The sequence below is a fragment of the Triticum aestivum genome, chromosome 7A (assembly GCF_018294505.1).
Source record: "Triticum aestivum cultivar Chinese Spring chromosome 7A, IWGSC CS RefSeq v2.1, whole genome shotgun sequence".
In the NCBI taxonomy this organism is placed as follows: Eukaryota; Viridiplantae; Streptophyta; class Magnoliopsida; order Poales; family Poaceae; genus Triticum; species Triticum aestivum.
In genome coordinates, this window is record NC_057812.1 from 101,472,405 (window position 1) to 101,482,933 (window position 10,529).

The following is a 10,529-nucleotide window of genomic DNA, read 5'->3' on the forward strand; positions in this document are numbered from 1 at the left end:
TGAATGGTTTTTATCATTATGACTAACCCTAAACCCTAGCAAAGGTATGCAAAAGATAAATGATGATGACAAATGTGATGAAACCTATGACAAAATGATCAATTCCACATTCATTTCGACATTCACAAGCGGCGCCGTTATTGCGTCACCTAGTTGCCCCGCCCTCACCCAAACCTCAGGCGATCATGTCGATGCCCTCAGCCATCCCTCTAACCCCGCCACACCGTGCAATCTCCCGCGACACATTTGTCCTCTCCCCTGTCGCCTCATGTACCATGGAGCTTCTTCGTCTCCTCCGCCGTCTCCGGCTCTCCGCTCCGCATCATCGCAAATCACACTGTCGAGAGGTCAGAGTGCGATTTCGCACGACGGCAAAGCGGTAGAAGATTCATACTATTACTACCTCTTTTTAGAAAAAAATGAAGATACTATTACTTGACAGAAACAATACGTAGAAAGCAGGCAATCCGGGTGTTTTAGAAAGTCTGAAATTAAAAAGGAAAAACACGACACAATAGAGTACCGTGCGGGCCACAGCGACCCAAAATAAAGAAGAAGAAATGGAAGCAAATCCCGTCAACCTTCGGCAGGCAACCTTTCCCATCAAGTCGCCGCCACGTGCTCACTGCCGCAACAACTCCCGGCTCCACCTCCGGCCGAGTCGCCCACTCAAAACCCAATCCCACCACCGTCCGTCCCCGCGTCCAGCGCGCTCACCAGATGCCACTCTCCTGCTTCGCCAGCGGCCGGGCCGACTCCTCCGCCGCCAAGGCCTCGTCGGCGACGTCCGTCTACTGGACGCACCTCGGCGCGATCAACCTGTCGTGGTCCCGCGCCGCGCTGGGCCTCGTCCTCACCGTCGACATCGCCCTCGCCGGCGCCGCAGCGCCCGCGCGGTTCGTTCTCCTGCCGCTCCTCCCGTGGCGGCGGCGCGGGTCCAAGCGCTTCTCCGGCGCGTCCGGCCACTCCGTCGCCTTCTCGTGGGACCTCTCGCGCGCCCGCCTCGCGCCGCGCCGGCCCGAGCCGCTGTCCGGGTACTTCGTGCTCGTGTCGATCGACGGCGAGCTCGCCCTGGCCGCTGGCGACCTCCAGTCGTCGTTGCCTTCGCCGGCGGCGTCCGCGGGCCTTCTCCTCTCGCGCCGCGAGAACGCCTACCCTCCCGGATGCGGCGGCGCATACACCACCACCGTGGCCGTAGCGGGCGAGGAGCACGAGGTGTCCGTGGCCGTGGAGGAGGCGGCCATGTGGGTAGCCCTGGACGGCAAGAAGGCCCTCCGGGTCCGGCGCCTCCCGTGGAAGTTCCGCGGCAGCGAGAGGCTCGACCTCCCGCACGGCGGCCGGTCCGTCCGCGTCACCTGGGATCTCCACGGCTGGCTCTTCGCCCCGGACGCCGCCGCCGTCTTCGTCCTCCGTTTCGACACTGACGGGGCGAACCCGGTGGACGACAACGACATGGGGGATGGAGACGTCGGCATGCACGCGTTAAGGCAGAACTCCTTCCGGAGCCGCCATGCCGACAGCAGCGGCGAGAGCGATATGAGGGGGTCGTGGAGGCGCGGCCCGTTCAGGTCGGGCTCCGACTCGTCCCCGACGGTGTCCGTGGCGTCGACGTCCGCGGCGTCGTCGTCGGCCGGGAGCGTGGCGACGGTGACCGAGTGGATCACGGCGGAGGAGGCCGAGCTGCGGGACGGCGGCGGCGGGTTCTCTCTGATAATCCACCTCTGGAAGAAGCGGAGGCCGCGGTGATGCCTTCACGGCGTCCGTGCCTTAGCTCCGTCGCAGTTGCATTGGATTGCACGCACGAACTCATGCCTCGTGCATGCAGAATTGAATTGTTGATGTGATTTCTTTCCTTGTCGCCATGGATGAGAACTTCTGGAATGCAATTTTGTCAATTCGTCATTTATTTTATTTTTAAATGAAGGTCAAAGATTTGTTTCTCCATTAGTTAAGAAAAGATAATTGTCCTGTTAGTTAACAGAAAACAGGTGAAAAACGTCACAATAGGTTGGGAGGCACACAGAAGAGTCTATACAAAACAGTATAAAGAAGGTCTCATTGAGCTGGCACATTAGTGTCACGGTCAACACTTTTTTCTGAGCAAGCGTTACCGTCGTCCCTTCACCATTGGCAAGCAACTCCGACTTCGCTACAAACGATCATCAATCCAACCCACCCCGTAGAGGGTGCGTGGGGTGCCAAGCACTCCGCGACTCACGGCAAGGACAATGCAATACGGACTCTAACGAAGAGCTACGAAATAGAACTATCCAAGGCCGACGTCACCGAAGATCACCGAACGAACCACCCGATCAGTGGCAGAGCTACGTGAGGGCAAAAGGTGGCCATGGCCCGCCCAGCCTAAAAGCAAAACACTCACACTATGCATGAAGTGATGGCCAGCTCAAGAGCAATTTCCTTCAGATTAGCCTGCCCAGCCCGCCCAGTTTTTTGTTTCAAGCTCCGCCACTGCACCCGATGCCCATCATCATCCCCGCCGCCGCATGCAGCCTCGACTTCACAACAACAAACAACTCGCGGACACACCGAAGAAGACCGACCCGACTACATCAACCATTGTCGTGCCTCCGACATCGCTCAGCCATATCGTCATTGCCACAGAAGCCCAACACCAGCACCACCGGGGACGGTGGAAGTCCGTCATCTATTCATTTATACCGCGTGAATTGCTAGAGCAAAGTCCCATTGTTAATCCACGAGTGAGCGGCGGTGAGATCCAAGACGAGGGGCTGTTCCTTTCGTACTCTTCCACGAGCGCAACTACGTGTAGATACAAACAGAAGCTTTTGGGGGAGCAGTCGCCACTCGCCGGCCACCTGGGGAAGCTGGTAACCGTCTGAATCGGGAGAATTTTCCTCGTCTTCGGCTCGATGAGTGAGATTTTGAAGCGAACTCTACGCGGGTCAGTGAGGGCGACGTGGATAGGGAGTGACGCCGGCTGAAAACCCGTCCGTGTGTACTACTGTACCGGTGGTCTGACCATTTGGCGTTTGACCGACCGTGCAGAGTGAACGCACGATGCTTCGGGCGCCACTTTTCCGATCCTGGGACTGTACCACTGGTGCTGGCGCTAGCAGCCACCAGCCAGTGCGGTGTCGACGTCGCTGACCAGGCCCTTGTCGAAAATAAAAAAACGTCGCTGACTGACCGAGTCCCGTTCAAAGGGAAGGAGGTCGTTGCGCCCTGCCTCGCGCGACGAATTTCCTCCGTTAACGCGTGGTGGGTTGAGCCCAATAGCGCTAAAGAAAAAACTTAATTTTTTTTATTCGTGCGGCTCAGCCCCTCTGAAAACCAGCAGGGCCGGGCCAGGTTTTGAGAGTGTCGTCCATTCAACATGATTCTAGGGATTTTAAAACGAGCAAGATTTTTAAAAACTATATATTTTTCAAGAAATTGTCGTGCATTTAAAAACTTATAAAATTTTAAAAATTGCATGAATCATAACAATGCTCATGCGTTTTGGAAAATATTAATGATTTTTTTTCTAATGATTTAGGGTTTTTAAAAAATCATGAAATTTAAAGAGTGTTCTCAAATTTTAAAAAATGATCGTGTATTCGAAAACCAAAAGAGAAAAAACAGAAGGAAAGGGGGGTGGGACAAAATTCAGTGAAAACCTGAATAAAAGAAGGGGCGTGGTGCGCATACGCCGGCGGATCTTTTAAAAAGATCCACTGACTTGCGAGCCGTCGGCGTACGGCAAAGTAGTGTCTTTGGTTCTTGCAGCATAGTTGCTGTTGCAGAAATCTTTGCAACAGGCGTCTTGTTGTAGAAATCTTTACAACATAGGTCATGTTGTAGAAAAACTTTTGTAACAAGGGTCCAGTTGTGGGTTTTTTTGTCTTCATCTTTGTGGAAGAAACTTTTGCAACATAGGTGATGTTGCAGAAATTTTCGGCAACATCACCTATGTTACAACAAAATTATAATCAAGATGATGTTGTACAAACGTCGTCACCGTTGCGGACGCATGTCACAATAGATGTGGCCATTGTTCGCTGTTGCGTTTGCAACTTCGTCGTTGCAATTGCAACACGGAGGCAGCCAATGATGGCCTCGCCGCGGCGCCGTTGCCCATCCTTTTCCTGCTCCTCAACATCGTCATCACGTGCATCGTTGTCGTCTCCATCCAGCCCACCAGGCGAGCAGCCACATCAACGGGCTATAAGAAGCATCGGGGCGGAGTCGATCCGACGGCTCTTGCGATGTTGGTGGCGAACGACTAGCTGTGGTGGATGCCGACAAGCGGTGGCGGAGGTGGGCATGCGGGAGCTTGGAGAGAGGGACATCAAACGGCGGTGGTTGCGAGCTCCCAAAGAGATTTGGAGGAAAACGAAGTGTATACGAGGAAGACGTTGGATGCAAAAGGATAGGGCAGCGTGCGGTCAGTTGTTGGGCTACGTGGCTATGTGGGCCAGAGCCAAAAATGATTCTCTTTGTACCATAGGATCAAAATGGATCGGACCGTTTGAAAAGCAGCGGACGCAACAACACGATCTACCGGGTGATTACAATCGTTTCCTATAAAAGAAACATAAAACACAAAAATATAAATGAATCCAACGGAAACTGGTGAAAAAACATAAAACCGTCACAAAACGCGAACTGCTACAAGAAAAGCAGACGGCCGAAAAACAATGAGCCAAAATGTGTCAGTCCCGTTACTGAGAATGGGTGCATAATTCGTACTGTGTTGCATCTATTCTTTATTGCGGGCCAAGAATAAGATATTCCGGCGTGGAGAGCTCCTAATTCGCGCCTTCCGCGCCAGGTAAGCGCAGCGGTGCTCACGCGCTACACAAGTAGGGCGGCGCAGCAAGGAACCGAGCACTGCTCGCTCCCCATCGCTTGGTTTTCAGGGTTGACCGCTCGATCATTGACCTGTTGACCGCTAAATTGACAGTCGACTTTAAATAATTATAAATATGGAAACAAAGTTCAAAAAAATGAAAAAAAAAATCATAAAATTTGAATAAAAGTGCAAGAATGTTTAAAAAGTTTAATTTTCTGAAAAATGTCAAAGATTCATGGCTATTTATTTTTTTAAAAAAATTGAAGCATGTTTACTAATTTGAAAAAAGTTCATAAATTTAAAAAAGATCAGGAATTTGAATAAATATAACCAAAAAAGGGGAAAATCACAAAATTGAGAAAAATTCAAACTTTTAAAAGAAATTTACTAATTTTAAAAACTTCCTAAATTTATAAAAAGTTGATAAAAATGAGAAAAAGTTCATGAATTTGAGAAAATTAGATGAAGTTGATTTTTTCCTTTTGAATTTCAAAAAAATGTCGCACTTGGAAAATGAAAACAATAAGAAAAAGTGAAAAGGAAAACGAAAAAACCAGCCCAGAAATAATACAAACGTAAAAGAAAACAAAACTATCAGAAGCTTCCATGAGCTTCCAAAATCTAGGATGAGATTGCTCTTTACATGCTTAGATGGGTCGGCCGATTTGGATATCGGGGGTGGGGGCGCGCCTGATGGAAAAAATGTCGTAAGCGTCGCTTAAAGCGCCAAATAGGATCTTGCTCCGTCAAGAGGTGTTATGGACGTACCAAATATTGTGGTCGTTTGCTAACAAAAACTAGAGAACATGTTATAGGCGACTCATCACCCTGTTGGGCTTGTCCCTATATTATTTATATCAATCGGGCCCTAGACTTTGAAGTAAAAATGACTTCCAACGATACGAGATATTGTCGAAAACTACAATCGGGTCATCAAAGAGCTAGAAAAACTCAATCTTCAACATGAGATGAAACAACATTGTTGTTGTTGCTCCATTGCCAAAGCATGTCTAACGTTGTATCATGTGGCCGGGGATGTCCTTGTGCTATGATCTAGCCGAACCAATGTCCAGGAGAATAAGCCACTATTGTAGAAGTCTTTGTATAGATCAGAAATCCCAAAGAACAACCATCTTTTCAACAAAACTTTCAGCATTCCCAACGACGACGCAGAAAACACAGCTACATCAGAGATGGAGCAAGAACAACCAGAGAGCAACATGTCGCGTCAGGGATTCACCCAAGGGGAGAAACAACGCCACAACTTCATCTTCGCCGCAAAAACATGAGGGAACATCATCTTGGTCCCAAGGGCCATCTTCTGTTGTCAACACCGTTAGATGCCCGTAAGACCACCATCGCAAAAAAATATGAATAGCATGATCATTACCTCGACACCAACACAAAGACACCAAAAGCGCCCCCAAGACATGAATGACCCCGAGATCACATAGACAATCTCCTAGATTCAACACCAATAGCCGGGTGAACCACCGCTTAGATGGGGCGTCTGGAGGAAAGTTATCCAGCACCGCCATCGCCATCGTTTAAGCTGAAGGTATGGATAATTAGACACCTAAATGAGACATCTATACTAGTGGACACACGTGGAACATGGCTTCCGGGGTTCCGCTCCATCCTGCCTCCACCATAGTAGTTGATAAAGGTGGAATGTGTGTGACGCTAGAGTCTGAAGCAGCCACCCTCTCCTCTCGTTGGATCACCTCTCGCGGCTAGGGTTTTATGGCATGTGGCTCTTTTCTGGGAAGTCATGGTCTCAGCTGCCGAAAATTGACAGGCAGGGATGGTAACAGAGGCGGTGGCGTTGGGTTAAATCTGGGACAACCTCGCAGTGATTAGGGGCGTAAGCAGGGACGAAGTTATGAGGGCGTCAGGCTCTATTTAAAGGACAAGTCAGCTAGCTCTGTCATGCGCCAGATCATAGTGTACATTAGACGTCGGCGACATGCGTTGCATGGGAGGTCACTGACAACCCTTACAGGTGGGCCCTGCATGGAAGTGGGAGAGAGAGAGAGAGCAGTAGGGTGAGAGAGGGGCGTCGGGCACGATTGTTGATAATTTTCAACAGAAAAGGGCATTGATACGTCCATTTTGCATCATGTTTTCTTACTATTATTTATAATGTTTTTATCCATAATAATGCTTTTTGGAGTAATTCTAATGCCTTTTCTCTCATAATATGCAGGGTATACACAAAGAGGGAGAATTCTGGCAGCTGGAAATCTGGACCTGAAAAAGCTACGTCAAGCTACATATTCTACACAACTCCAAATGACCTGAAACTTCACGAGGATTTTTTATGGAATATTTGAGAATTATTGGAGAAAATAACTACCAGAGGGGTGTGACGCCCCTGATTTGACCGTACACTAATCATACACGCAAACGTGTACGATCAAGATCAGGGACTCACGGGAAGATATCACAACACAACTCTACAAATAAAATAAGTCATATAAGTATCACATTACAAGCCAGGGGCCTCGAGGGCTCGAATACAAGAGCTCGATCATAGACGAGTCAGCAGAAGCAACAATATCTGAGTACAGACATAAGTTAAACAAGTTGCCATAAGATGGCTAGCACAAGCTGGGATACAGATCGAAAGAGGCGCATGCCTCCTGCATGGGATACTCCTAAATTACTCCTGGTCGTCGGCGGCGGCCTGCACGTAGTAGGAGGCACCTCCAGTGTAGTAGGAGTCGTCATCGGTGGCGTCTGGCTCCTGGGCTCCAACATCTGGTTGCGACATCCGAGAAGAAAGGAAAAGGGGGAAAAGAGGGAGCAAAGCAACCATGAGTACTCATCCAAAGTACTCGCAAGCAAGGATCTACAATATATATGCATTGGTATTAATGAAATGGGAAGTATCTGTGGACTGAACTGCAGAATGGCAGAATAAGAGGGGGATAGCTAGTCCTATCGAAGACTACGCTTCCGGCAGCCTCCATCTTCAAGCATATAGAAGAGAGTAGATGGTAAGTTCACATCGTATAGCATAATCCTACCCGGCGATCTTCTCCTCGTCTCCCTGTGAGAGAGCTGTCACCGGGTTGTATCTGGCACTTAAAAGGGTGTGTTTTATTAAATATCCGGTTCTAGTTGTCATAAGGTCAAGGTACAACTCCAGGTCGTCCTTTTACTAAGGGACACGGCTATTCAAATAGATAAACTTCCCAGCAGGGGTGCACCACATTACCCAACATGCTCGATCCCTCTGGCCGGGCACACTTTCCTGGGTCATACCCGGCCTTGAAAGATCAACACGTTGCAACCCTACCTAGGCACAATAGAGAGGTCAGCATGCCTGTCTAAATCCTATGCGCGAAGGGGTCTGGGCCCATCGCCCGTTGCACACCTGCACGTTGCGGACGCGGCTGGTAAGCAGACCTAGCCTCCCTAATACAAGAGCATGCGTTCCAGTCCAATCCGGCGCGCGCCGCTCAGTCGGTAACGTCAAGAAGGCTTCGGCTGATACCACGACATCGAGTGCCCATAAATGTTCCTACGTAGTTGGTTAGTGCGTATAGGCTAGTGGCCAGACTCAGATCAAATACCAAGATCTCGTTAAGCGTGTTATTTTGAAGTAACCGCGGACGCCAACCAGGGCCAGGCCCACCTCTCTCCTAGGTGGTCTCAACCTGCCCTATCGCTCCGCCACAAAGTAACAGTCGGGGGCCGTCAGGAACCCAGGCCCAGCACTACCGGGATGGAACCACCTGTCCTTTCAGCCCCCACACCGGAATCACTCGCGGGTACTCTACGAGCCGACCCGACTTTAGTCACCACAGGTATCATATATTATGTATATAAGTATATACCCATGATCACCTCTCGAGTGATCACGGCCCGAGCATAGCATGGCAGACATACAAGAATGTAGGGCCACTGATGGTATACTAGCATCCTATAGTAAGCATTTAGGATTGCAGGCAAAGATAACAACAGTAGTAGCAAAGACAGGCTATGCATCAGGATAGGATTAACGGAAAGCAGTAGCATGCTACACTACTCTAATGCAGGCAGTAGAGAGAAGAATAGGCGATATATGGTGATCAGGGGGGCTTGCATGCAAGCTCTGCTGAAAAGAAAGAAGTGTCATTGTCGACGTAGTCGATCACCGGCGCATCATCGGCCTTGGGGTCTACCGGAGAGAAGAGGGGGAAGAAACAATAAATAAAGCAAACAAAACATCATAAAGCATAACATGGTAATATAACGTGTCGGGTGTGGCCTAACGTATGTCTACACGAATAGGTGTAGGGGGAATCAACCGGGAATGTTTTTCCGGTTCCGGAGTTGTGTCAGACAGGTAACCGGAGGGGGATGTTGCATGTTCAGATAGTTAGAGGCATCTGATAGCTAAACGGGCTGCGTATTCGGATTCGTCTCGTCGTTCTGAGCAACTTTCATGTAGAAAACATTTTCATCCGAGCTACGATTAATTTTCTATGTTTTTCTAAAGTTTTAATCATTTTCTGAAATTTATTTAGTTAATTTAAATAAACATTATCCAGAATAGTTTGGGATGATGTCAGCATGACTTATGTGTGACATCAACAGTCAACAGTGCGGTCAACTGGAGTCAAACCTGACCTGTGGGTCTAGTGGGACCCATTGGTCAGTGACTGTGGCTTTAACAGAGTGTTAGATTAACAAAACAGGTCAGTTAGTGGGTGGGACCAACTGTCAGTGAGTGATTAGCATTTAACTTAATTAATTAATTAATAGATTATCTATTTAACTAAAATCATTTAATCAGGCGGGACCCACATGTCAGTGACATGGGGCCGGCCATGTCAGCGGCTGACCGGCCCGTCAGCGACGCAGGGGGACCCACGCGTCAGGCCAGCTCGGCGATGGCATGCGACTCGTCGAAATCACGTCGGCGAGCTCGTTCGCGGCGGCGCATCCTCGAGCATCGTCGGAAAACGCCCACAGGGCATCATTTTGATCGTGGTCGGGCGCGTTAGAACGGCAAGTCGATGACGCGTCGGTTGGTGGTGGTTTCGCGGGCCACGGTGGCCGGAGTAGAGCGGGGCTTCGACGTCGGCGGCGACCGGAGTTGGGCGAACTCGAACCCGGGGCTAGGGGGCACTAGGAGGGGAGATGGGGGCCGCGTTGAGCTCTGGTGAGGCCCGGAAGCTCGGGGCACTACTAGGGCGCGATCTCGTAGGCTAGTGGCCACGACGACGAGGCAAGCAACAGCGGTGAGGTTCGGCTACGGTGGCTTGTTGCATCTAGGGGCAATTAGGAGGGGAGAAAAGGAGCGCAACAGGCGCGGCGGCTCACAGTGGGGGTTGAGGAGCAGCTCGGGGAGGCTGGGGAGGTCGCAGTGGCGCGGATCGACGGCGACGCAGAGGCGGAGCTCGAAGGAGGGGATCAGCGAGGGCAGCGTCGATGTGGCGTCCCGGTGCCATCCAGCAGGAGCAGGCATCGTGGTCGGCAGCGGCAATCGCGTGGACAGCTTGGAACGGCGGAAGGTGGCCGGTGGCCACGCCAACGATGAGGCGCGGTGACTGGTGCATTCAGGTGATACGTCTCCAAGTATCTATAATTTTTGATTATTCCATGCTATTATATTATCAATTTTGGACGTTAATGGGCTTGTTTTTACACTTTTATATTATTTTTGGGACTAACCTATTAACCGGAGGCCCAGCCCAAATTGTTGTTTTTTTGCCTATTTTAGAGT

At 50.1% G+C, this 10,529-nt stretch overlaps 1 protein-coding gene across 1 annotated transcript; it reads left to right on the forward strand.

Annotated features, from left to right (window-relative positions):
• The first annotated feature begins 480 nt into the window (after positions 1 to 480).
• LOC123151466 (uncharacterized) lies at positions 481 to 1,848 on the forward strand. Its single transcript, XM_044571170.1, has one exon. It carries the CDS (start codon positions 721 to 723, stop codon positions 1,744 to 1,746), a length of 1,026 nt encoding a protein of 341 aa, XP_044427105.1. The 5' UTR covers positions 481 to 720; the 3' UTR covers positions 1,747 to 1,848.
• Positions 1,849 to 10,529: the final 8,681 nt, after the last annotated feature.